The sequence below is a fragment of the Melanerpes formicivorus genome, unplaced genomic scaffold (assembly GCF_026170545.1).
Source record: "Melanerpes formicivorus ecotype bairdi unplaced genomic scaffold, bMelFor1.0.p_v2 SCAF_158, whole genome shotgun sequence".
Taxonomy (NCBI): Eukaryota; Metazoa; Chordata; class Aves; order Piciformes; family Picidae; genus Melanerpes; species Melanerpes formicivorus.
Window position 1 is genome coordinate 320,608 of NW_027142510.1, and position 25,742 is coordinate 346,349.

General features: G+C 58.3%; 2 protein-coding genes and 1 non-coding gene across 5 annotated transcripts; all 3 read left to right on the plus strand.

The window, feature by feature from the left end:
* Positions 1-34: 34 nt before the first annotated feature.
* On the plus strand, positions 35-14,848 carry KHDC4 (KH domain containing 4, pre-mRNA splicing factor). 3 transcript variants are annotated; one of them, XM_068168885.1, is made up of 14 exons: positions 35-117; positions 250-487; positions 3,154-3,282; positions 3,938-4,017; positions 5,089-5,141; positions 5,662-5,825; positions 6,373-6,584; positions 7,258-7,318; positions 8,097-8,154; positions 8,817-9,070; positions 9,909-10,064; positions 11,044-11,156; positions 12,427-12,518; positions 13,487-14,848. In XM_068168885.1, the coding sequence occupies exons 1-14, from the start codon at positions 71-73 to the stop codon at positions 13,684-13,686; spliced, it is 1,857 nt and encodes a 618-aa protein (XP_068024986.1). In that variant the 5' UTR covers positions 35-70; the 3' UTR covers positions 13,687-14,848. The 3 variants fall into 3 exon arrangements, with proteins under 3 accessions (XP_068024986.1, XP_068024987.1, XP_068024988.1); XM_068168886.1 differs by having other exon boundaries at positions 3,160-3,282; XM_068168887.1 differs by lacking the exon at positions 13,487-14,848 and having other exon boundaries at positions 11,072-11,156; positions 12,427-12,517.
* Positions 6,160-6,290, plus strand: LOC137457083 (small Cajal body-specific RNA 4). Its single transcript, XR_010991211.1, has one exon. It is a non-coding gene; the product is annotated as a small Cajal body-specific RNA 4 (non-coding RNA).
* A 593-nt stretch (positions 14,849-15,441) lies between the features above and the next one.
* RIT1 (Ras like without CAAX 1) lies at positions 15,442-24,550 on the plus strand. Its single transcript, XM_068168856.1, has 5 exons — positions 15,442-15,615; positions 17,066-17,122; positions 17,907-17,980; positions 19,858-20,049; positions 21,843-24,550. Exons 1-5 carry the CDS (start codon positions 15,522-15,524, stop codon positions 22,071-22,073), a joined length of 648 nt encoding a protein of 215 aa, XP_068024957.1. The 5' UTR covers positions 15,442-15,521; the 3' UTR covers positions 22,074-24,550.
* The last annotated feature ends 1,192 nt before the right edge of the window (positions 24,551-25,742 follow it).

The window sequence follows — 25,742 nt, forward strand, 5'->3', positions numbered from 1 at the left end:
CTCGCGGCCGGAAATGACGCCGCGGGCGGCGCGGGGGCGGCGGAGCCGGAGCCGGGCCCGAGCCGGAGCCATGTCAGCGGCTGGCGGAGGGCAGCGAGACGCCGGCGCCGCGGGCGGGTGAGGCTGGGCCGCGGCGCCCCTGCGGAGCCCCTGCGGAGCGAGGGAGCGAGGCGCGGCGGGAGCGCGGCTGCGGCGGGCCCCGGGGCAGCGGCCGCGGGCGGCCGGCGCTGAGGCCTCTCTCTCTTTCAGGCGCCGCAGCAAGTGGGACCAGCCCGGTCCGGCCCCTGCCTTCCTGCTCCCCGGCACGGCGCCGCTGCCCGGGCGCCCCTTTCCCGGCGGCGGCGATGGCGGCTCCGCCGTGGCAGGCTCCGAGAGCTCCGCAGCGCCTTCGGGAGCGCTGGACGCGGCCGCGGCCGTGGCCGCCAAGATCAACGCGATGCTGATGGCCAAGGGGAAGCTGAAGCCGGCGGCCGGCGCCGCGGACAAGGTGCGTGCCCGGAGCCGGCGGGCCCCGGGGCCGGGGCTGCAGGCGGCTGTCGGGGCTGCCTGCGGGTGACCTGCGACGCTTCCTTGAGTGGCTCTGAGAGGGAGGAGAAGCGACGCAGCTGAGCTTCGGGAAGGCACAGCAGGCAAAACCTTCCCCCAGCTTCCTTCCCAGCTGCCCAAGCCAGAGGAGGGCTGGGAGGCTCCTTCCTGAAGGTGCAACCAATCTGTAGGGAGATGAGGAAGGTTTTCCAAAGCGTTTTGTGAGGAGCACAGCTGATGCACAGACTGCTGTGGGAAACAGCCTGGAAAAAGCACAGCTCCAAACTGTCAGCCCTAGGGGATCCTGCCCCAGCAGGGCTGCTTGGACTGAAGGCTCTCCACAGGTCCCATCCAGCTCCCACTGCTCTCTGGTTCTGTGCTTCAGAAGGTGATCAGTGGGAGCTGAATATCAGTTTCTAAGCAGCTTGGTCAGCTTCTGGTCAGCAGGGGAAGGTCTGGTGAGGAGCAGCTGAGGCAGCTGGGGGAGTTCTGCCTGGAGAAGAGGAGGCTGGAGGGAGACCTCTTTGCTCTCTCTGCAGCTTCCTGAAAGGAGATTGTAGCAAGGTTCCCAGGCTGGTCTCTTCTCCCAGGTAACAAGTGGTGGGGTGAGGAGAAATGGCCTCAGCTTGCACCACAGGAGGCTCAGGTTGGAGTTTAGGTGCATCAGGCCCTGGCCCAGGCTGCCCAGGGAGGTGGTGGAGTCCCCATCCCTGGAGGGGCTTGGATGAGGATCTGAGGGGCATTGGTGTGCAGGCAGAGGTTAGGGTAGGGTTGGCCTCTCCTAACCAGAGGTCTCTCTGGCTCTGATGGTTTCAGAGCATTCAACAGGTGGTGCTTTGATCACTGCTCCCTGCAGCCCTGGGTGGTCTGACACAGAGGTTGCTGCACCTTGGTGTCTGCCTCTCCACCTGAGGGTGTGAAGCTTACAGCACTGAGGCACGAGGCCTAGCCTCAGGTAGCCTCCACAGGCCTCCTGGGTGGCAGCAAAGTTTGTCTGAGTGGCACCTGAGCAAGGGAAGAGCCTGTGAAGGTCTCCTGTTCCCATGCCATTTGGTTGATCCATAAGTTCCAGCATCTTGTGGCAGATTGTGTTGCCCTGGGCCCCCCTGGCTCAGTTGGCTAATTAGCAGATGGGATTGGATGGGGGTTTTTAATTGCCTGTGCTGCTTTTGTTAGGCAGTGCTCAGGGGTGACAGCTCCTGAGGAGTTACCTCTGGTGGCACTGCAGAAGCTGAGGAGCCTGCAGGCTGGTGAAAGTGGAAGGAATGGAGCTGTGCATTGGCTGCTGCAGAGAGGCAGAGGAGGGCTGCAGCAGCTCTGCTGTGAGGACAGGCTGAGGGAGCTGGGGGTGTTCAGCCTGGAGGAAGAGAAGACCCCAGGGGTACCTTCCAGTACATGAAGGGAAGGCTGCAGAGGGACTTCTGATGAGGGAGTCTAGAGACAGGCCAAGGGGGAATGGTTTGAAGCTGGGGGAGAGCAGGGTTGGACTGGAGCTGAGGAAGATGTAGGTCCTCCTGCAGCTGCCTTCTGCCTCTCAGGCCAGTGCTGGGCTGCCAGTGCTGGGCTGCCAGTGCTGGGCTGCCAGTGCTGGGCTGCCAGTGCTGTTCCTGAGGGTGGGTTGATGCTTTCTGGGTGTTCCTGGAAGATCTGTGCTGCTTAGTGGTGGCCCAGGGGTGCTGGGTTAGTGTTTGGGCTTCACAATCTTAAAGGTCTCTTCCAGCCCAGATGATTCCATGACTCTCCTGCTCTAGTGCCTGGCCTGAGGTCTGTGTCCCCAGAAGCATCTCTCAGCTCTTAGAGGGATGTGCTGCCCAGTGCTCTCTACATGGAGGAGCTCCAAGGTCTTAGCTGTATCTCCCAGCTCTTCTGAGTCTGCCTCTCTGTGGCTTCTCCACCTGAGGGTATGAAGCTTCCAGCACTGAGGCATGAGGCCTAGCTTCAGGTAGCCTCCACAGGCCTCCTGGGTGGCAGCAAAGTTTGTCTTACTTAGGTTCTGACACAAAAGTGAGGATTGGTTTAGCTCTTGAGCAGCAGTTCTGAACTGAGCTGGGAGTGGATGTTTCACTGCCCTCAGGTTTGTCAGAGGTGCCTTGCTCCCCATTAGTGCAACTCCACTGCCTGCCTCTGCATCTCCTACAGAGCAGGAGCCTTAGTTCCTTGTTCCATTAGGATGTGCTGGAGACAAAACTAAGCTCAGTCCACTGCACCTTCTCATTGGGGCCCAGGGTTGTGAAGAGGTAGATGAGGGCAGATTTAGCTTGGGTACCAGGAAGGAGCTCTTCACTGTGAGGGAGGTGGAGCACTGGCACAGGCTGCCCAGGGAGGTGTCTGAGGCTCCTTCCCTGGAGATATTGAAGGTAAGACTCAGCAAGGCCCTGGGCAGCCTGAGCTAGTTGGGGATGGTCCCTGCTGGCTGCAGGGATGACCTTGGGAGGTCCCTTCTGGCCTGGACCATTCCATGGTTCCATTAAGTAGTAGACCCCAGGAGCTTCCTGCTAACATCTGTAAAGCTTTTGGGCTCAAGAGCTGGAAGGTAATTCCCCTCTGGAGTCCTAGGGTCACCCTGGGGGTTACACAATGGCTCTCTGCCTTCCAACTGCTGCTCTTTTGCAATGCTTGTGTTTGAAGCTACAGGCTCTGGGAAAAGGTCCAGCCACAAGTAAGAGCAAGGATGACCTTGTGGTGGCAGAGGTGGAGATCAATGACGTCCCCCTCACCTGCAGAAACCTGCTGACAAGAGGACAGACTCAGGATGAGGTAAGGCCAGGATCCACAGCTGGCTTGGTAGGCCTGGAAGCAGGTTTTGTACCCACCAGGAAGGGCTGGAAAGGAATTGCAATGAACTAATTGTTCCTGAAGGGCTCCAGGAGGGCTTTGGAGGAAGGGCTGGGAGTGACAGGGTGAGGGGCAGTGGCTTGGAGCTGGAAGAGGGGAGGTTGGGAGTGGAGATGAGGAAGAAATTCCTGGCAGTGAGGGTGGGGAGAGCCTGGAGCAGGCTGCCCAGGGAGGCTGTGGCTGCCTCCTCCCTGGAGGTGTTCCAGGCCAGGCTGGATGAGGCCCTGAGCAGCCTGGGCTGGGGGGAGGGGTCCCTGCCCATGGCAGGGGGTTGGAGCTGGATGGTCTTTAAGGTCCCTTCCAACCCAACCCATCCTGGGATCCCTTCTGTGATTCTGTGAAGCCCTCTGGTGTTTTCCAGGACACTTTGGCAGCTCCTTGGTTTGCTCAGTAAGATGTCCTGTGCTGGGCTGAGGCAGCATCACTCTGCTGTCCTTTGGCAGGCACCACTCACTTTTCCAGCACTTCATTAGTCAGTTGTGGTCTCTTCACACCCAGCAGGGCTCAGGCCACTGCAGCTGCAGTGCCTGTGCTGAGTTTGGTGCTGGCAGACTCTCACTGGGGCTCTTCGTTGCAGATCAGTCGACTGAGCGGAGCAGCGGTCTCTACCCGAGGCAGATTCATGACTGCAGAGGAGAAAGCCAAAGTGGGGCCTGGGTTTGTATTTCCTGCCTCTTTCTTCCCCCCTCATTGAGTGGCTAAGTGGAGGTGTGGTGAGGGGTTTGGTTTGTTTTTCATGAGCATCAGCACCTTAGAGTGCCAGAGTGCAGCAACCACTGAGTGCTCTGCACGTTGGCTGCTGTGAGGCTGCAGAGCTGCTCCCTACCTGCTGAGTGTTGGGAGGGTGAAAACAAAAGCAAGAAGCACCAAGCACAGATGGGGCAGATGAGGCTGTGCTGAACCACCTCTGACTGAGTGGTGTCACAGGATGTTAGGGGTTGGAAGGGACCTCTGGAGATCTTCAAGTCCAACCCCCCAGCCAGAGCAGGAGCATGGACTCCAGCACAGGTCACACAGAACACACCCAGAGGGGGCCTGAAAGTCTCCAGAGGAGACTCCACAACCTCTGTGGGCAGCCTGCTCCAGGGCTCTGGGACCCTTAGAGTGAAGAAGTTCCTCCTCCTGCTGAGGTGGAACCTCCTGTGCCCCTTGTTGTGCCCCTTGTTCTGTCCCAGGCACAAGTGAGCAGAGGCTGTCCCTGTCCCTCCCTCTGGACACTCAGCCCTCAGACATTTATAAACACTGAATCCCCTCTCAGTCTCTCTCAGCCTTCCCCAGACTAAACAGCTCCACTGTGCCAAGACTGCTGAACACCTCAGAAGGGTTCCAGGCCCAGACTGACAGGGTGCTGGACCACCTCATGTCAGCTTACCCTGAAAGGTTGGACTAGCTGAGCCTTGAGGTCCCTTCCAGCCTCTGAGTCTGTGAGCTCTCCAGTCACAAAGAGAGGCAATATCTCAGACCATCATCTTGTGGTCAGCTAAGCTTTCATGTGGGCAGCAGATGAACACTCAATGGCCTCACATCTGATCAGCCTCCTGCACCTCTTCAGTTTTGCTCATTCAGTGCTGTGCTACTCAGTGGGTTTGCCTTCACTTCCTTCTTTGAAGAGCATTTCAGATCTCTCTGAGGAGCTCCTGTGTGCAGATGACTGTGGTGTAGTCAGCTTGACTCTGTGGCTGTATGGCCCCTGTGGGCTTAATGGAACATTTGACCTTTCCTTTCCAGGGATCGTCCTCTGTACCTCCATGTCCAGGGGCAGACCAGGGAGCTGGTTGACAGTAAGTGCAGAAAGCATTCTGGCTTCTCTCACCTGTGTTGTCCCAGAGTCACAGAATGGGCTGGGCTGGAAGGGACCTGGAAAGCTCATCCAGACCAAGCCCCTGCAGTCAGCAGCAGATCAGGCTGCCCAGAGCCCTCTCCAGCCTCACCTTGAACACCCCCAGGGGTAGGGCCCCAACCACCTCCCTGGGCAACCTGTTCCAGACTTCCACCACCCTCATAGTGAACTTGTTCCTAACATCAAACCTTAATCTGCTCTGCTTTGAAGCCATTGCCCCTGGTGCCCTCACTGCAGGCCTTTGGGAGCAGTCTCTCTCCAGCCTTCTTGTAGCCCTCTTCAGGTACTGGAAGGCCTCTATGAGGCCTCCCTGGAGCCTCCTCTTCTCCAAGCTGAGCACCCCTTCCAACCCAGACCATTCTGTGGCTCTGTGACATGCACCTGGTCATGGCATGGTTTGGTTCCTGTGGGCAGCTGGCAAGGGCTGAGGCAGTACTGAACTTTCCCCTTCCACCTACCAGGAGCTGTTAACCGGATCAAGGAGATCATCACCAACGGAGTAGTGAAAGCAGCCACAGGTTCCAGTCCTACCTTCAATGGAGCTACAGTGACTGTCTATCACCAGCCAGCTCCTATTACTCAGCTGTCCCCAGCAGTTGGCCAAAAACCTCCCTTCCAGTCAGGGGTGAGTAACTAATTCAGGGGAGTTGTGTTGCACTGGCTGGGTGCAAGCTTTGCCTGTTCCAGAGCCTGTCTGTTGTGTTCTGCTGATGAAAACAGGCAAAGCACCCAACCCAAGAAAACAACAGCACCAGCAAACCCAGCCAAACACAAAACAACATCAAAACACCCCCAAAACACACAAAAACCCCAAAACAGATTCCCCCCAACCCAGCCAACCCCAAAGCCCAACCCCCACCCCAACACAAATCCCCAAAGCAGCAGAGCAAACAGCAGGGCCAGAAAGAGCAACAAAGAAATGAGTAGGTAAAACCAAACCACTCTTGCATGTCAGGAAGACTGGAGGACTGCTCAAGCTGTGCCTGATGAGTGAGGCTCAGGTGACAGTGGCCTCCTAAAAGAAAAGGGATGGAGAGACCCAGTCCTGCTTACAGGAGAGCAAAGGGCTGGACTGTGCCATCCAACACCACTGCTTCCACTAGAAGCACAGAGGTTGTCCTTCTCTTCCACTGAAAGCCAACCTGACTTAGCTTTGCCTGCTCCATTTCCAGATGCATTATGTCCAGGACAAGTTGTTTGTTGGTCTGGAACATGCTGTGCCTACATTTAATGTGAAGGAGAAGGTGGAAGGGCCTGGTTGCTCCTACCTGCAGCACATTCAGATTGAAACAGGAGCCAAAGTTTTCCTTCGTGGGAAGGGCTCAGGCTGCATAGAGCCTGCCTCAGGCAGGGAGGCTTTTGAGCCCATGTACATCTACATCAGGTATGGCAGGGGGGGTCTGCACTGTCCCAGTGGCCACTCGTGGGGGTAGCTGTTGGGGAGCTCTTAATTCTGATCTGACTTGATGCAAATGGAATAAATGTGGGCCCTGGTGTTTGGTTTTTTGAGTAGAGGTCACCCTGTGGTGGCAGAAAGTGAAGTGCAGCCCTTGGAGGGGGAAGCACTGGCACAGGTTGCCCAGGGAGGTGGTGGAAGCCTCATCCCTGGAGGTGTTTGCAGCCAGGCTGGATGTGGCTGTGAGCAGCCTGCTGTGGTGTGAGGTGTCCCTGCCTGTGGCAGGGGGGTTGGGACTGGCTGAGCCTTGAGCTCCCTTCCAGCCCTGGCAGTTCTGTGAAGCTGGGCTCCCTGGGGGCTTGGATGCAGTGCTGAGCTTTAAGGGGAGACTCACAGAATGGTCAGGGCTCTCAGCCTTTCCTTTCAAGGCCATGCCCCAGTCCCTTCATCATCCTCTGCTGGGCTCTCTCCAGCAGATCCCTGTCTCTCCTGACCTGGGGAACCCAGAGCTGGATGCAGTATTCTAGGTGGGGCCTGACTAGGGCAGAGGAGAGGAGAGGGAGCTGACAGCAGGCTGCTGCTGAGAGAGGTAGCTCCCAAGTTTGCTGCACACATTGGTGCTTAAGAGGTTGTTTGTTGTTTCTTTTCTGTCTGTTTGCAGTCACCCAAAGCCAGAAGGTTTGGCAGCTGCTAAAAAGCTGTGTGAGAACCTATTGCAGACTGTGAGTAGCTCTTGCAAGGAGGAGATGTCAGAGCCCGGTGTAGCTTTCACATGTGCCTGGCTAATGAGTGATTTCTTGTGCTCTCAGCAAAGCTGTGCCTGTGTTCTGACTTGCTTCTAAGTTTCCCTTCCCTGATTTTGCTGCAGTGAATAGATGTCTCTCAGGATGGAGATGCAACAGTGGGGAATGAAAAACAAGGCAAAGGCTTCCCTGGGCAGAGCTGGGAAGGAGGTGTGGGGCCAGGGAGCTGTCTGGCTGTAGGCAGTCAAAGGGATCTTGCCCCTTTTTGTTTTCCCCTGAGAGCTGCACTTCCCTTGCCTCAGCTTTAACTGTTGGCCACAGCCATGCTGGCTGAGTTCTTTTTCCCCTAAAGCTGCACTAGAAGATGTCAGAAGGTCTCTGATGTGCACACAGAATTAGTTTCAGCTTCTCTTACGTGACTGCAACAACCTCCCCTGTGAGACTGTTTCTGGTAGTGTTGCTCATTAAGTTAGAGCTCCAAAGTCTCCTCTTCAGGCAAAGATCTGGGAGCTCTGAGCTTCTCTCTGAGTGTTTTGCTTCTGCTCAATGATTTCCTTTGCCCCTCTTCCCCTGGCAAAGATCAGCCTGGATTTGACAGCAGGGACCAGCAGGGGTTGAGCTGCTGAGGTCTGGTTTGCAGGTTTGCTGCTTGGATTAGTGCTGTGCACAATGTGTTCTGTACTCAAAGGCCCTTCTCAGCTTTGTGGGGAGGAGAAGCCAGACACTCCTGTGCCTGACCTTGGACATGTCTTTGTAGGTTCATGCTGAATACTCTCGCTTTGTGAACCAGATAACCACTGCAGTACCCTTAGCAGGTAAGTGTGAGCAGTGCTGGAGGTCTGCAGCTGCTTCCTGCAGAGCCTTGGCTTTCTGGCATTTATTTCCCTGTTGGAAGGCCTCCAGTTAAGGAGGAGTTTGCCTTCTGTCACATTTGGTAATTAAATTGGATGGGTTTGGGGCTCCTAATTGAGTTTAGTCATGGCATCATAGAATCATTTGGGTTGGAAAAGACTTCTGTGGCCATCAAACCATGGCCCCAGTTTCATGACCACCTCCAGGGATGGGGTCTCCACCACCTCCCTGGGCAGCCTCTTCCAATCCCTGACCACTCTTCCAGCAAAGAAATTCTTCCTGATACCCAACCTGATCCTCCCCTGGCACAATTTCAGGCCACTTCCTGTCCTGCCACCTGAGACTAGGGAGCAGAGCCCAACCCCCACCTCCCTCCAGCCTCTTTTCAGGGAGGTGTGGAGAGCAATGAGGTCTCCCTCAGCCTCCTCCAGGCTGAACACCCCCAGCTCCCTCAGCTGTTCCTCACCAGCCCTGTTCTCCAGATCCTTCCCCAGCTTTCTTGCCCTTCTCTGACCCCACTCCAGCCCCTCAGTGTCTTTCCTGTGGTGAGTGGCCCCAGACTGGCTCCAGGCTTCGAGCTGCTGCCCCTCAGCCATCTGCTCTGTTCTCCCCTTTCTCTCCCCAGGCTTCACGCAGCCTGCAGCCATCAGCAGTGTCCCCTCCCAGCCATCCTATTACCCTTCCAATGGGTACCAGTCTGGTTACCCTGTTGTGCCCCCTCCTCAACAACCAGTTCAGCCACCATATGGTGTGCCAGGCATAGTACCACCTGCAGTGCCCCTGGCACCTGGAGTCCTGACGACGCTGCCCACGGGAGTGCCGCCTGTGCCCACGCAGTATCCAATACCTCAAGTCCAGCCTCCAGCCAGCACTGGCCAGGTATGGATTGTTAATTCCTCTGTAGTTGGCAACTTACCAAGCTGCTGCTTTGCTAGCAACAAAAAATAGGGGTTCCAGGTGGAGAATTGTGGAGGATTTTGGGGGTTGGTGCTTTGATTATTGCTTTGCTGATGCTTCTGGCTGAGCAATTCAGTTCCTGCCATGGCTGCTTCGTGCTGCATGTCTCATGCCACCTGTTAGCATGAAAGGTGTTTGCAGGGAGGCAGTGGCTTGTTTATGAGAAGATTATAGAGCTCTAGAACTGTACAGCTGCTGAGGCTGGGAGAGACCTTTTGAGATCATCCAGTGCCAGCACTCACCCAGAGCTCCCAATCTCACCCCTGCTGCTAAGCCACTGCCACCGAACCACTTCCCTCAGCACCACATTCATGTAGCTTTTAAACCCCTCCAGGGATGGGGGCTCCACCATCTCCCTGGGCAGCCAGTGCCTGAGAACCCTTTCCTGGGAAGAAATCCTTCCTCATGCCCAACCTGAAGCTCCCCTGGCACAATTTGGAGGCTGTTGCCTCTTGTCCTGTCACTTGTTGCACAGCCAACCCCCACCTCTCTCCATCGTGGAGCTGTAGTCCTGGTCTGCGATGCAGCTGTGCAGATGCAATGAGTTTGAGTTCCAGACAGTGCTGGGTGTGAGGTGGGGGCACTCTGTGGGCAAAATCCAAGTTTTGCCTTGAGTTGTAGGTTTCCCTTTAGCTTCTCTTGGGTCCTGCAAAGGGAAGCTGGTTGTGTGTTCTCCTGAGCATGATTCTACCCTGAGTTATTGCTGTCCATGCATATTACCAAAGGCTTTTGTGCTTTGTTTCCAACTTCTTCATGCCAGAGTCCACTGAGTGGTCCCTTCCTTCCTGCTGCCCCAGTCAAAACCACCATGCCAGCTGGTACACAGCCCCCAGCTCAGCCCCATCCCCAGGGTCAAAAGCGACGCTTCACCGAGGAGCTGCCAGATGAGAGGGAGTCAGGCCTGCTGGGATACCAGGTGGAATAACATCAGCAATTTTACTTCATTCACCAAAGTGGGACTTGGATGGAGGAGGAGTTTTGCTTTTGTTGTTGTTTTTCCCCCCCTAGCATAGTTTGTCAGCAGTGGTGCAGGGCTTGGCAGGTGGCAGCAGCTGTCAGGAAGCAGGGAGACCACACTGTGGCTCCTTTGAGCGGATGCACTGCGCTCGAGCCGTGGCTGGCTGGGCTCATGGGCAGCCTGGCTTCCCAAGCTCAGTCTCTCTCGAAGAGCAGTGGTGCATGCAGCTCAAAGAGGTGACAGCAGTGAGCCACTGGTTACCTGCAGAGGGAGATTGGGGGTTTGGTCAGGTTTTTTAGGTGCTCTTCTCTGAGGAGGGGGAGGGAAGAGCAGAGATGGCTTCCAGATGTTGCTCTTTGCCTTGCAGGCTGCACTCGAGAGGATCTCTAGAGGCCTGACTTTAAAAGCTTGAGATTAGTTCCTTTCTTTAATAGCAAATGTTAAAGTTGATTTTAAGTGGAATTCACTTTGGGTTCTCCAGACTCAGAGGTGAGCAGGAGGAGTGCCTGCAAATGCTTCCCTGCCACGCTCCTGCTCAGAGCCTGAAACCCTTAACAGCTTTGCCTAGGGACAGCAAGAATCTGCCTGTACCTCAGACCTCACGTTGGTATCTTGAGCAGGGTTTGCTGTGGCACAAGGACTATGCAGCACTCAGAGTCAGCTGGCTGAGGAGGGAATGAGCTGCTCTAGTGAGCCTAGGCAGCTACCTTTGCTGCCCTGAACTACTGAGGAGGTGGAGTAGGTGCAGTTGTCTTCCACAGTGGTGGCTCAGGGCCGTTTCCTAGGAGCAGGCTTTTGTTCGGCAGTGATTAGTGGTTTCCTCTGGTAGTTAACAGCACAGGCTGTGAAAGTTGGGTTTCCTGTCGTTGTCATTAAGGAGCTATAGCTTGTGTTGTAGCTGTAGACTTGCTAATGCCGTGTGTTTTTCTGCTCATAGCATGGACCCATTCATATGACTAATTTAGGTACAGGCTTCTCCAGTCAGAGCGAACTCGATGGAGCCGCGGCGAAGCCAGCAAGTTCCTCAGGAAAGGAAAGAGAGAGGGACAGGTGGGTGATGGGAAAATGAGCCTCAGCTCTGCTGGGGTTCTGAGGGGAAGCTCATTGCCATTTCCATTGCTTTGGGCTGGAAGGCACCCTAAGGAGCATCTCTAGTTCCACCCCCCAGCTGCCCTGGGCAGGGACGCTAGATCAGGTTTCTCCAAGGCAAATCCAACCTGGCCTTGGCCACCCCAGCCCTGGAAGTGTTCACAGCTTCACTGGGCAACCTGTTCAGTGCCTCACCACATCCACTGTGAAGAACTTCTTCCTAGTATCTAAATCTACCCTCTTTCAGTTGGAAGCTTGTACCCCTGCTCCTGTCACTGCACTGCCTGACAGGAGTCCTTCCCCATCTTTCCTTTGAGTACTGGAAGGCCTCCCTAAGGTCTTCCTAGGCCTTTCTGTTCTCCAGGCTGAACACCCCCAAATCTCTCAGCCTGTGCTTGTAGGAAAGGTGTTCCAGCCCTGTGATCACCTCTGTGGCCTGCTGTGGACCCATTCCCTGTCTGTGCCGTGCTGAGGACTCCAGAGCTGGCCCCAGTCCTTCTGGGGGTGTGTGTGTGTGTCTCAGGAGGGCACAGCAGAGGGGCAGAGTCCCCTCACTGCCCCTGCTGCCCCCACTGCTGGGGATCAGCCCAGGACACAGCTGGGGCTGGGCTGGCAGTGCTTGGTGTCAGCTCATCTCCATCTCTTCACTCCCCAGCACCCCAAGTTGTTCTCCACAGGGCTGCTCTGCAGCCCTTCACCTCTACCCTGTGCCCATACCAGGGCTTACCCCAACCCAGGTGCAAGACTTTGAGGTTGAACTTCATGAGGTTTGCATGGCCCACTCCCCAGGCCTGCACAGGCTGCACCACTCAGCTTGCTGTCACCTGCAGACTTGCTGAAGGTGCCCTGTCTGTCACTGACAAGAGACATTGGACAGTCCTGGTCCCAGGATGGGCTCTCAAGGGTCACCACCTGGCTACTAGCTGTTGATTGTAACTCTTGGAAGGTGGCCATCTACCCAACTCCTCTACTACTCCATCAAATCCATTTCTCTCTGATCCAGAGGTAGGAATGTGGGAGGGAACTGTGGTGAAGGTCTCTCAGAGGCCCAGGTCGGTGCCTGTGGTGCATCAGTTGCAGTGAAGCAGTTGCTTCATCACAGGTGGCCATGGAATTAGGCAATTGAGAGTTAAACTCCTCAGGTGGAGGACTGTGTTCTGAGTTTGTTTGCTGTCAGCCTTGCCTCTTGGTTTGCTTTTGTGACACCAGTGGCTTGGCTTGCTCTCCACAGGCAGCTGATGCCTCCACCAGCCTTTCCTGTCACTGGGATGAAAGCAGAAGCTGAGGAAAGGAACGGAGCAGGGTCTCTACCAGGCAGCCATGGTGAGTGCAGTGAATAACAGACACCTGAAAGCCCTCTTCTCTCCCAAACGACTTGGCACTGCTCTTAACAGTCCTTTGAGTGGGTGATTTCACTTGGATTTGTGCTTTTCCTTGGTGGCTCTTCAGAGTGTGGTGTTGGAAGTGGAAAGCAGGTCCCACTGCACTGCCCCGCGCTCACTCCCGTGCCCGGTGCTTGCGCACTTAGGCCTTTAATTAATGCCTGGGTGAGCGAGGAGAGTGAGGCCAGCTGGTTCTGACCCTTCAGTCAGCTGAGGCACAGACTCTCCTGGGCTGGTTTGGTAAGCCAGGTGGTGGCTCTGCACTGAGGCCTGTGGGTGGGAGCTGTGTTTCAGGTGTGGATTTACAGACATGAGTTATGTCTGCAGCCGGCAGCGGTGCCGGCACTGAGCCTTCCCTAGGGCCCTCACGCAGCAGGTACTGGCAGCTTGTCGACACTGACCATTTTTTTTCCACTCTCCTTGGTAGTTCAGTGCCTTTCTAGGTCCACAGGTGCCTCACCATAGCCCTCCTGACCTTAGCTTTGCCACGGCGGTGGTGCCGGGGGCTGTGCTCCTGGCAGCTCGCGCTGCTCGGGGCGCTGCGGTCGCCGGGGCTCGGAGCCTGTTGCTAACTTCACCTTTCCTGTGTGTTTCTTTTCTTTTTCTCTTTTCTCTGTTCTCTTACATGGTTCTGGTGGATCACAATGTGCTGTTGTGGCTGCTGCTGTTTCCTGTGGCCTTCGACCTTGGATGACCATTGGCCTTGTGACCTCAAAATGGTGTCCAACTAACTGTTTACAATTAACATCCCTTTTTTTTGTCACTGTGATTAACTCACTCTTGGGGCATTTGACCTCTTGGTTGGTTTGGTTTGGTTTTTCCAACTGTTTATTTCCTTCTTTTGGGGGGGGGTTGTGGGTTGGGTTGGCTTGGGGTTTTGTTTTCTTCCCTCCCTCCCCCCCCTCCTAGATCATCAAGCTAAGAAGATGAAAACTGCAGAGAAAGGCTTTGGCTTGGTGGCATATGCTGGAGACTCATCAGACGAAGAGGAGGAGCATGGGGGCCACAAAAACGCAAGTAGCTTTTCACAGGGATGGAGTTTGGGGTACCAGTACCCTTCCTCACAGCAAAGAGCTAAGCAGCAGATGCCATTCTGGATGGCTCCATGAGAGCTTCGAGTTTTGGTTGGTCTTGGGGTTTTTTTTCCCTCCTTTGTTTGGTTTTTTTCCCCCCCTCTAGCAATAATTGCATGTAGATTGCAGACTGGAATTGCAGACTAGGCCTTGGCTTTACACTTGCAGAGGCTAAAGGGTTCAGGATCTCTCCCTCAAAAGGGCTCCACTGGTTTTTTAACTCCTGAGTTCTGCAGTGGATTTGGCAATTACAAACAAGAGAAGAGCAGCAGCATTTGGCCAGGGCCTGTCCCTCACCCCGTGGGGGGAAAAGGACTCTAAAGAGAAACTTAGGGAAGCCTCTGGCAGTCTGTTTCCCACCTTCCCAGGGTAACTTAAACGTCACTCATGCTGACCTCACTCTGCACCTGCTGTTTGTGTCTTTTATTGAGTGTTGCTGCAGCCCCACTGAGCTCTTTGGTGACCCCAGCTGCAATGTTTGGACTTTGAACAAAGGAGAAGGATTACACAGTAGTTCTGAGAAACCTGAGGATCACACTTCCTGCAGCTCTTCATTGGTTTTTCCTTTGTCTCCTGCAGCTCAGCTCTTTCCTTTTACAGTGTGGTTTTTACTAACCCCACAACTTCTCCTTCTAGCTGGAAGTCAGGGCAGGGGGATGCTCGGTGGTGGTTTGGATGCCGCTGAGCCCCAGGTGCTCTTGGCACCTTAGCACTGTTCCTTCACTCCCATCCAGCAGTTGGGACAGAACTCCTGACTCCTGGTCAGGTTTGCCCTCATCTCTTAACCCATTCACTTCCTCGGTTCTACCCCTTCTGTTTCATGGTGGTTTGGCAAAGAAAAGGCAGCAGCTGGCTCCCCCCCCAGCCCCTGGCGCCGGTGGCCTGAGCACAGCTGCTGCTCTTGCCTCAAAGCATGGAAGTGGAACCTGGGACTGAGTTGTTGGACATGAACTGCACCACGGGCTCCCTTGCTGGGACAGGCTCTTGCAGAAAGAACTCTTGTGTGGAGAAGGGACAGATGGGACTGAGGACATGCTGGTCAGCTTTGGGCACCGAGAAGTGGTTTTAAAGAAGCAGGGAGGGTGCTGCTGCTGCACACCTCCAGACCTTGCTGGCTCACTTGTACAAACTTTGTCTTTCCTATATGTTGTAAATAATGAGAATTGTACTTTCATTATAAATAAATGTATAAATATTCTGCTGCTCTTCTGGGGGGGGCAGGGGGGAGCTTTGGGGGATGCAGGTCTGGGGGCGGGGGGGGGGAGCTTGAGCTGTTCACAAGTGCCAGGACAACATGAGAGGGGCTTGAGTTGTGCCGAGGAAGGTTTGGGCTGGAAATCACAGAAAGAATCGGCTGGGAAGGGACCCTCCAAGGGCCTCTTCCAACCTCCCTGGAGGCAGCAGGGAGCGGGTTGCCCAGTGCCCCATCGAGCTTGACCAGGGATGGGGCTTCTATCACCTCCCTGTGCAACCTCTACCAGTGTTTCACCACCCTCACTGCGCAGCGCAGCCTCCGCTCCTCCGCCCTAAACCCTGCTGCGTTTCCAGGCTGGCTGCGGCCGTTGCGGTTGCGCGGCGGGAGCCGGGGGCCGGGCTGCGACAGCGCCGGAGCGGGGCGGCTGGCGGCGCTAGGACCTGCCCCGCGGGGCAGCCGCCCGAGCTCCGCCCCCTGCGCGCGGTGGGGGCGTGGCCAGGCGGCGGCGGCGCTGCCGCCATTTTGGCGTCGCCGCCTGGGCTCGGCCGGGCGCAGGCTGCGGGCGGGAGGCGGCGAGAGGCAGAGCCGGGCCCGGGGCCGCTGCCGCCCGCGCTCCGCTCCGCTCCGCTCTGCTCTTCTCTTCGGCGGTCCGCGGCCGTTGTTCGGCGCTGGGGAGATGGATGCTGGGGCCCGGCCGGGCGGCGGCGCTCCGGGGCAGTCCCGCGAGTACAAGCTGGTGATGCTGGGCGCCGGCGGCGTCGGCAAGAGCGGTGCGTAGGGGCCGGGGGGGGTCCTGGTGCGGTGCGCCTGGTGCGGTGCTCTGCGCCTGGTGCTGTGCCCCTGGTGCGGTGCTGTGCGCCTGGTGCTGTGCCCCTGGTGCGGTGCTGTGCGCCTTGTGCTGTGCCGTGCCCCTGGTGCTGTGCGCCTGGTGCTGTGCTCTGTGCCTGGTGCTGTGCTCTGTGCCCCTGGTGCTGTGCCCCTGGTGCTGTGCTGTGCCCCTGGTGCTGTGCTGTGCCCCTGGTGCTGTGCCCCTGGTGCTGTGCCCCTGGTGCTGTGCCCCTGGTGCTGTGCCCCTGGTGCTGTGCCCCTGGTGCTGTGCCCCTGGTGCTGTGCCGGGCGAGGCCCTCCGCCGCCTGCCCTGGGCGGCCCCGCGCGGCCCGGGGGGGTCCTGGTGCCCTGCAGCCAAGCGGTGAGGTGCGGCCGGGACCCAGCTCCGCTCCGGGACTCAGCTCCGCGCCGGGGCACAGCTCCGCGCCGGGACTCAGCTCCGCTCCGGGGCTCAGCTCCGCGCCGGGACTCAGCTCCGCGCCGGGACTCAGCTCCGCGCCGGGACTCAGCTCCGCGCCGGGACCCAGCTCCGCGCCGGGACCCAGCTCCGCGCCGGGACTCAGCTCCGCGCCGGGACCCAGCTCCGCGCCGGGACCCAGCTCCGCGCCGGGACTCAGCTCCGCGCCGGGACCCAGCTCCGCGCCGGGACCCAGCTCCGCGCCGGGACTCAGCTCCGCGCCGGGACCCAGCTCCGCGCCGGGGCTCAGCTCCGCGCCGGGGCTCAGCTCCGCGCCGGGGTCCTGCCCGCGCCGGGACTCAGCTCCGCGCCGGGACTCAGCTCCGCGCCGGGGTCCTGCCCGCGCCGGGGCTCCGCCGCCGCCGCCTCCTCCTCGTCTTCCGCCTTTCGGCCGCGCTCAGCTTTGTTTCCGAGCTCCCAGCCCGGCGCTTTGCTGGGGAGGAGGCCTCAGCTGCTGGGCTGTCCGCATCCCTCCGGCGCCTCCCGCTCCTGCCCCGGCGCTGCTTTTGTTTTCTAGCTGCTGGGGAACAGCCTGCGGAAGGGGCAGACCTTCACCCCCGAGCCTTGTGCCATCAGAATGGGTTGGGCTGGAGGGGACCTTCAAGATCGTCCAGCTCCAAGCCCCTGCAGGGACCCCTCCCCCAGCCCAGGCTGCTCAGGGCTCCATCCAGCCTGGTCCTGAACACCCCCGGGGAGGAGGCAGCCACAGCCTCCCTGTGCCAGGCTCTCCCTACCCTCAAAGAATTTCTTCCTCATCTCCAGTCTCAGCCTTCCCTCTTCTAGCTCAGAGCCATTCCCCTTCCTCCTAGCACAACCAGCCCTTGTCTGAAGTCCCTCCCCAGCTTTCTGGCAGCCCTCTCCAGGTGCTGGCAGGCTGCTCTGAGGTCTTGGAGGCCGCAGTGGTGTGCAGTGGTGCCTCTGGTTTCTCTTTGCAGCCATGACCATGCAGTTCATCAGCCACCGCTTCCCGGAGGACCACGATCCCACCATCGGTGAGGCAAAGCTCTCTCTTCTGTTCCCTGCCCTCTTTGCTGCCTCTCTTTGCAGCCTGAGTGGGTTTGGAGTCCCTCCCTTTGATGTGTTGTAAAGAAAGCTTAGCTGTGGCTGTAGGTTGAGGCTCCAGGTCCCTTGGCTGCTCATTCAAAGGTCTTGAGGGTGCTGAGACTGCTGTGGAAAGGGCAAGGAAGCTGCTGAAGGGCCCTGGGGGCTCTCCTGGGGGAGCTGGGGTGGGTCAGCCTTTGTGTGTTGACAGATGAGGACCAAAACCTGCTGGTTGTTAGCTGCCTGTCAAAACCATCAGCTCCCTGTTGCTGGTCTGGGAGGGGAGGCTCTGCCCTGTGCCTTAGCAGTGGACTGGGCTGGGAGCTGCAACAACCAAAGGGGTGGCTGCATAACCTGTGCAGCATGCCCTTGAGAGAAGCCTTGGCCAGGGTGGCAGTGATGAAGGAAGAGCAGCCAGGTTTGGGTTGGAAGGCTTTAACCTGCCAGGAAGGTGGCAGGGTTGGGGTCTTCTGCTCCTCTTGCTCTGCTTTCCAGCCAGCAGGAGGTGGTCAGAAACAGGAGGCACAGCAGCAGGGGCTGGGCCAGCAGGCAGCTGGAGGGGGTCTGAGTCACAGCAGAATGGTCACAGCTTTAGTCAGTGGAGAACAGCCAGACTCATGCAGCACAGGAGCAGCAGCAGAGCAGCTTCTGCAGGGTCTCCTCTGCCTTCTGAGGGGATGGTGCTGAGCCCTGCAGCTCTGCTCCAGTCCTCCCCCCTCTGCCTTCCGTCCCCAGAGGATGCCTACAAGATCCGGATCCGCATCGACGACGAGCCCGCCAACCTGGACATCCTGGACACAGCAGGGCAGGTACTGAGTGCTGGGAGCATGGGGAGGCTGTGGAGCTGCCTGTGCTGCGCAGCTGTGGAGCTACAGAGCCTTGCAAAGCCTCAGAGGGCCACAGCAGGCAGGCCTGGCTTTGGGCTCCTTCTGAGCCCCCGTGCTGCTTCCCAGCACCGAGCTGCTGCAGCGCCTGGGGCGCGCTGCCTGTGCTTGGGCAGCTGAGAGGGTGCTGTGCTTCCATGGGAGGGGCTGGGAGGGACCTGGGAAGCTCATCCAGTCCAACCCCCCTGCCCAGAGCAGGTCTTGAATGTCTCCAGAGGAGGAGGCTCCACAGCCCCCCTGGGCAGCCTGCTCCAGGGCTCCGTCACCCTCACAGGGAGGAATTTCCTCTGCCTCAGCTTCCACCACTGCCACTTGTGCTGGCACTGGGCAGCACCCAGCAGAGCTGGCTCCAGCCTCCTGGCACTCAGCCCTTGTGTATTTATAAACATGAATGAGGTCACCTCTCAGTCTCCTGTCCTCCAAGCTACAGACCCTCAGCTCCCTTAGGCTCTCCTCCTGAGGGAGATCTTCCACTGCCTGCAGCATCTTTGTGGCTCTCTGCTGGACTCTCTCAAGGAGTTCCCTGAGGTCCTTCCTGAACTGAGGGGCCCAGAACTGGACACAACACTCCAGATGTGGCCTCACCAGGGCAGAGTAGAGGGGGGGGGAGAACCTCTCTTGACCTCCTAACCACAGCCCAGGGTTCCCTTGGCTTTCTTGGCCACCACAGCACATTGCTGGCTCATGGTCAACCTCCCTTCCACTGCACCCCCCCCAGGTCCTTTGCCCCTTCACTGCTCTCCAGCAGTTCAGACCCCAACCTGTACTGCTCCCTGGGGTTGGTTTTTGACCTGGGCAGGCTGAGTTGATGTGCTGAGCCCCACAGGGTGAGGTCAGGTGTTGGGTGCTGCACTTGGCCCACACCAACCCCATGCAGTGGTACAGGCTTGGGGCAGAGTGGCTGAGAGCTGCCCAGAGGAGAGGGCCCTGGGGGTGCTGATTGATGGCCAGCAGTGTGCTCCAGTGGCCAAGAAGGCCAGCAGCAGCCTGGCCTGGATCAGGAGTACTGTGGCCAGCAGGTGCAGGGATGTGATTGCTCCCCTCTGCTGGGCACTGCCGAGGCCACAGCTGCAGGCCTGGGGTCAGGGTTGGGCTCCTCGCTGCCAGGAGGACTTCGAGGGCTGGAGCAGGGCCGGGGAAGGGCAACAGAGCTGGGGAAGGGTCTGGAGAGGAGCAGCTGGGGGTGGTGAGGCTGGAGAAGAGGAAGCTGAGGGCAGCCCTCATCACCCTCTGCAGCTCCCTGAGAGGAGGCTGGGGCCAGGTGGGGGTTGGGCTCCTCTCCCATGCAGCAGTGGCAGAACAAGAGGCAACTCCTTCAGGTTGTGCCAAGGGAGGTTCAGGTTGGGAAAATACCTTCCCAGGAAGGGCTCTCAGGCCCTGGCCCAGCTGCTCAGGGAGGTGGTGGAGTCCCCATCCCTGGAGGGGTTTGGAGGCTGTGTGGATGTGGTGCTGAGGGTCGTGGGGCAGGGGCTCAGCAGCGGTGCTGTGCGCTCCGGATGAGTGCTTGAGCGGATCAGCGCAGAGATCCCTTCCAGCCTCGGCGGGTCTGGGGGTCTGAGACTCGTGCCCTGCTTTCTCTGCTGCCCTTTGCTGTTCATCATCCTCAGGCAGGCAGTGTCTGGGGGCAGCTGGCAGGCTGGGGCAGCCTCCTGCAGCCAGGACCAGCTTGGTCTTCATCCTGCACCCAGGGAGCCGAGGAGGAGGCGCAGCAGAGCCGCTGCGGGAGCGCTTCCCACCCTGCCCGTGCTCAGCAGGCCAGGAGGTGGCTGGGTTTGTGCTGCTGAAATCTCCTCTCTCCCTAGGCAGAGTTTACAGCCATGAGAGACCAATACATGAGGGCTGGGGAGGGCTTTGTCATCTGCTACTCCATCACGGACCGGCGCAGCTTCCACGAGGTGCGGGAGTTCAAGCAGCTCATCTACCGCGTGCGCCGCACCGACGACACCCCCGTGGTGCTGGTGGGCAACAAGTCTGACCTGGCACAGCTCAGGCAGGTAAAGGCCACAGGAGGGGCTCAGCACCTCTGCTGGGTTGGCCCTGGTCAGAGCCACTCCTGTCACTCCCCTTCCTAGAGGGACAGGGGAGAGGGGGCAGCACTAAGAAGGTATCAGGCAGAGGCAGTTGGAAGCTGTGAGACAGAAGCAGTTAGGTTCCTCAGGAGCTGCCCAGTGAGGTCCAGCAAGGAGGAGTGCAGAGTCCTTCATCTGGGAAGGAAGAACAGCCTGCAGCAGCACAGGCTGGAGAGCAGCCCCAAGGAGAAGGACCTGGGAGTGCTGGTGGATAACAACCTCTCCCTGGGTCAGCAATGTGCCCTGGGGGCCAAGGGGGTGCTGGGGGGATCCAGAGCAGTGTGGCCAGCAGAGCCAGGGAGGTTCTCCTCCCCCTCTGCTCTGCCCCAGGGAGACCTCCTCTGGAACACTGCATCCAGCTCTGGGCTGCCCAGCTCAGGAGGGACAGAGATGTGCTGGAGGGAGTCCAAGGGAGGGCTGTGAGGATGAGGAAGGGACTGCAGCAGTGCCTGGGGAGGAGAGGCTGAGAGCCCTGGGGGTGGTTAGTCTGCAGAGGAGAAGGCTGAGAGGGGAGCTGAGAAAGGTCTGTAGATAGCTGAGGGCTGGGGGTCAGGAAGGGAGGGACAGGGACAGGGCCAGGCTCTGCTCACTGTGCCCTGGGACAGGCCAAGGGGCAGTGGATGGAGACTGCAGCCCAGGAGGTTCCACCTCAACAGAAGGAAGAACTTCTGCCCTGGGAGGCTCCCAGAGCCCTGGAGCAGGCTGCCCAGAGAGGTTGTGGAGTCTCCTTCCCTGGAGCCTTCCCAGCCCCCTCTGGCTGTGTTCTGTGTGCCCTGTGCTGGGCTCTGTGCTCCTGCTCTGGCAGGGCTTGGACTCAAGGATCTCCTGAGGTCCCTTCCAACCTCTAACTTCCTCTGATCCTGTGAATTCCAAACCCTTCTTCCACTTCATTCTTGTATCTGAGCTGACATCACCTGGCCTGGAGAGCTCCTCTGGCCAGTCTGGGCCAGCTGGCTCAGCCCTGTCCCCTCCCAAGGTCTTCCCTTCCCCTCAGTGTACTCTCAGGGCAGGAAAATGTTGGCAAGCCACAGCCTGGGTCCTTGTTCAGCAGTAGCCAAAACTGCTGTGTTATCAGCTGCTGCAGCACACAGCACTGGAAGGCTGCTTTGCAGAGGATTAGTTCCAGCTCAGCCAAGCCCCAGCAGCGTCCCCAGCTGCTTCCCTTGCGTGAGGCAGGCAGAGCTCTGCTCCCTCACAGGACCCCAGGGGGTTAGGGTTGGAAGGGGCCTCTGCAGATCATCAAGTCCAACCCCCCTGCCAGAGCAGGACCATGGAACCCAGTGCAGGTCACACAGGAGCACATCCAGAGGGGGCTCCAGAGGGGACCACCACCTCTCTGGGGCAGCCTGCTGCAGGGCTCTGGGACCCTTCAGGAAGTTCCTGCTGACGTTCGGAGATGGAGCTTCTGTTCCAGGCTGGGCCTCTTAGCCCTTGTCCTGGGCACCACTGGCAAAGGACTGATCCCATCCTCCTGCCACCCACCATTTAAGCATTGATCAGCATTGATCAGCCCCTCCTCAGTCTGCTCTCTTCCAGCCCCAGGTCTCTCAGCCTCTGCTCACAGCAGCAGTGCCTGGAGCTGAGCGGAGCTGCTGCGGGGGTGGCCCAGGGCCTGCGCAGCTCCGGCAGGCAGCAGGAGGAGTGGTGGAGAAAGAAGCTTTCTGGGTCAGGTTGCCTTGAGAAGCATGAGCCTTTTGTTTTTCCCCCTTCCTCTCCAGGTCTCCAAAGAGGAAGGCTCAGCTCTGGCACGAGAGTTCAGCTGCCCCTTCTTTGAGACCTCCGCTGCCTACCGGTACTACATCGACGACGTCTTCCACGCCCTGGTGCGGGAGATCCGCCGGAAGGAGAAGGAAGCTGTGATGGCCCTGGAGAAGAAATCCAAGCCCAAAAGCAGTGTCTGGAAAAGACTCAAGTCCCCCTTCAGGAGGAAGAAGGATTCAGTCACCTGAAGGGAGAGAATTTCCTCGGCCAGACCAAGTCTGTGAGCAGCCTTTCAGTAACCAAAGTCGGGGTCGTGAGGGAAGCTTTGCCCAGCGCCCTGCGGGCTGGGGGCTCTGCTGGGGGCAGAGTCATAACTGTGACCAACTCTTCTTGCTCAGAGTGATTGTTCCCTTCAGTTTGGACGTTCAGCCCAAGGCACTCCCCTCTTCTGTTGGCATTGTGTGCTGTTGTGTTCTGCTGGCTGCAGCAAACCTTGCCTGGATGTCGCTGGTTGCAGAATGCTGATGGCTTTCTGGCTCTGCACTTTGGGACTGCCCTTGGTCTCTGCCTCCTGGCAGCTGGACTCTGTGAGGACAACACTGCTGAGGTTCCACCCAGCCCAGCCTGAGCTGAGTTTTGTTCCTGGTTGATTGCTCCAGGGGCAAAAACGCTGCTGCTCTCTGGAGTAGTGCCACCAGAGGTGGCTTGTGGGGGAAGTGCTGGAAGGTGGTTAACAGAGGCTGTGCAGGGAGACCCAGGGGCAGCTGTGCAGGGAGGGAGACCCAGGGGCAGCTGTGCAGGGAGGGAGACCCAGGGGCAGCTGTGCAGGGAGGGAGACCCAGGGGCAGCTGTGCAGGGAGGGAGACCCAGGGGCAGCTGTGCAGGGAGGGAGACCCAGGGGCAGCTGTGCAGGGAGGGAGACCCAGGGGCAGCTGTGCAGGGAGACCCAGGGGCAGCTCTGCTGCAGTTGTTGTGCTCTCCCTGAAGAGGTTTGGTTTCTTCTCCCCTCACAAATGATGTGGAACATTTGTCCCACGTTTTGCCTTCATGCAGTGCTGGGGAGTTGATTCTAACCAGGTCAGGGCTCCTGTGGCAGCTGCACCTTGGCAGCAGTGGGTGAGGAGGGAGCATTGTGCTGTGCTGCCAGAGCTTGTGGCAGCTCAGGCTGCTGGAGGTGCTGGGGAGGACACAGCTTGGAGTTTTCTCTCTTGTTCAAACCAGAGCTTATTTATTTCCTTTCCATTTCCTCTTCTCCTGGAAGCCAACATCTTTGCCAACACAGTGACTGCAGATCACTCTCTGTTAACTGCTGGGGCTGAGCGCTTGAGGAGTCTGTCTGGGCTGAGCATTGAGATCCCTAATCCAGCTCAGACTCTTCTAGGGCAGTATTGATAGGATTGTGAGTGAGGGGCAGGAAGCAATTAGCTGAGCACAGTGAAAGGCCTGGAGGAGCCTCACAGCCTTGTGTGCAGGCAGGGCAGGGACAGAGGCTTGGGCAGGGACAGAGGCTTGGGCAGGGACAGAGGCTTGGGCAGGGACAGAGCTTTGGGCAGGGACAGAGGCTTGGGCAGGGACAGAGGCTTGGGCAGGGACAGAGGCTTGGGCAGGGGCAGAGCTTTGGGCAGGGGCAGAGCCTTGGGCAGGGACAGCTTTGGGCAGGGACAGAGGCTTGGGCAGGGACAGAGCTTTGGCCAGGGAAGTCCTTCTGAGGCAGACAGGGAGAGGCTCTGCCTTGGAGCTGATTTTTGCCTGCACATCAGTTGTGAAATATTAGCCCCCAGGGAGGTGTTTGTGTTCCTCCTGGTCTGGGCTAGAACAGGGCCTGGGCAGGGAGCTCAGACTTGGTCTGAAGTTTCTCAGGAGAATTTCAGTGCCTGGGAAGTTGCCCCTGAAGAGGGAAGAGCTTAGTAGGCTGCAGGTGGCACAGCTCCTGTTAGCCTTTGGTCCCTGTGTCAGCAGCAGGAGAGATCAGCTCTGCAGTGCCAGCCCTGGGGGTGCTGCATGTGGCAGTGCAGCCAGACCTGGACATCCCTTTGGGTGCCAGAAGTGAGGATAGCAAAGAGATGAACTTCTTGCTGAGCTCCTTGTCCCTTAAGCTAGGACTGCAACTCCTCTGCCTGCTGGGCTTCAAGGCATCCACTTCAAGTCAGAGGGGATGACATCTTGGTGTTGGTTTGTGGCTGAGGTGAGCATTTGGTGCCTGCTCCTCACTGCAAGCCCTCCTGGCAGCCTTCCTTGCTGGGTTGGATGCTGTCTGTAGCTCCCAGCAGAGCAGCTGGCAGAAAACTGGAGGGAGAAGCTGCTCTGGAGGCAGCTCTGGCACTGCAGAGACCATTTCAGCCCCAGGGGCCTTGCTGGTGGCCACAGAGCTGCCCTGCATTTGGTGTGGATTCAGTCAATCAACACAAGAGTGGAGTCAGCTGGGAGGTAACCTGGCAGCAGTGCTGAGAACCCTCCCAGGGGAGGCTCCTTCCACCTTTCAATCCTCCCTCTGTGCCTTACCCCTTTCCTTCAATGCAGTCAGTGTTCACTGAAGCTTCTTTGTGAGCCTCTTGCTTGTTGAATTCTTAGCCCAGAGCAGCAGCAAAGCACTTTGGGGGCTGGGGTTGGGTTTTTTTTACCCAGTGTTATTCAAGAAGAGTTTTTGTTCCTTGTTGTGGTCATCTGTGGGTTTGTGCCACGGAGTCCTGCTCTTGTTTGACACAATACAGTTTGGACTACAAGCCTTGGGACTGGATGTGTTCATCTGTGTGGGGTCTTGGCAGGGTGGGGAGGAGGCTGCTCAGGCAGTGCTGAGTTCCTTTCCCCAGCAGCTGGCTGCTTTCCTGCAGTGATGTCAGCATGGCCCCAAGGAGGTCTTCACAGGATCCCAGGATGTGAGGGGCTGGAAGGGACCTCAGGAGATCCTCAAGTCCAGGCCCCTGCCAGAGCAGCAGCACAGAGCCCAGCACAGGGCACACAGGACCCCAGAGGGGGCTGGGAAGGCTCCAGGGAAGGAGACTCCACAACCTCTCTGGGCAGCCTGCTCCAGGGCTCTGGGAGCCTCCCAGGGCAGAAGTTCCTCCTGGTGTTGAGGTGGAGCCTCCTGGGCTGCAGTCTCCATCCACTGCCCCTTGGCCTGTCCCAGGGGGCAGCTGAGCAGAGCCTGTCCCCTCCTGACTGTCTCCCCTGGCTGCAGTGTGGAGCATGGCAGTGCCAGGGCTGTGGCCCTGGGCTCTGAGCTGGGGGAAGGCCTCACTGGGTGCTGAGCTGCAGCTGCTGCATTTGAAGCAGGGTGAGAGGAGGACACTCAGTGGTCTCTGGAGGTCCCTTCCACGACTCCATGGCTTACCTGCTGGCAGCTGCTGCTGGCTGAGCACAGTCCCATGAGCCCCAGGCTGGGAAAGAAGCTGCTCCTGGCTCTGCCTGCTGAAAGGAAGTACCCAAAGAGGCCTGAGCCAGCGTTTGCCGTGGAAAGCAATCACATTGCCATGGCAACAGGCCTGCTCCTGCCGGCAGCTGGGCCAGGCAGAGGCTGTCAGGGGAGGAGAGGCTCAGTGGTGCTGCAAGCAGCACAAAATCCTCTTGGTTTCAATGGCAGCAGCAGCAGCCAGACCTAGGGGAGGTGGGAAGAGAGTCAGAGCTGAGCCTCCATGCTCCCCACAAGTCCACTCCTCCTTCCAGGGCTTTGTCAGGCTCATTCCTTTGCCTTCCCCTTTCTTCTCATGCAAAGCCTTCTGTTCCTGTCTCAGCTGCGTGGTGCAAGAGCCATTTGTTGGCTTGTTCAGGGCATGCAGTGAGAGAGCTGCAGAAGCCCAGCAGGGAAGGATGAAGAGATTTTCTTGTTGGCTTTTTCCCTTGCACATCTTTGCACAGTCAGGAGGAAAGAATCAGTGACTGAGGCCCTGGCTGAGCACTTCCAGCCAGCTGCTTCAAAC

Bases quoted from the DNA above. Each gene is read 5' to 3' on its own strand.
- KHDC4 (XM_068168885.1), top strand. From the start codon at position 71: ATGTCAGCGGCTGGCGGAGGGCAGCGAGACGCCGGCGCCGCGGGCGG. The intron at 7,319-8,096 runs GTGAGTAGCTCT...ATGTCTTTGTAG, and splicing joins GTGAGAACCTATTGCAGACT to GTTCATGCTGAATACTCTCG. The intron at 11,157-12,426 runs GTGGGTGATGGG...TGCTCTCCACAG, and splicing joins AAGGAAAGAGAGAGGGACAG to GCAGCTGATGCCTCCACCAG.
- RIT1 (XM_068168856.1), top strand. From the start codon at position 15,522: ATGGATGCTGGGGCCCGGCCGGGCGGCGGCGCTCCGGGGCAGTCCCGC. The intron at 17,981-19,857 runs GTACTGAGTGCT...CTCTCTCCCTAG, and splicing joins TCCTGGACACAGCAGGGCAG to GCAGAGTTTACAGCCATGAG. The intron at 20,050-21,842 runs GTAAAGGCCACA...CTTCCTCTCCAG, and splicing joins ACCTGGCACAGCTCAGGCAG to GTCTCCAAAGAGGAAGGCTC.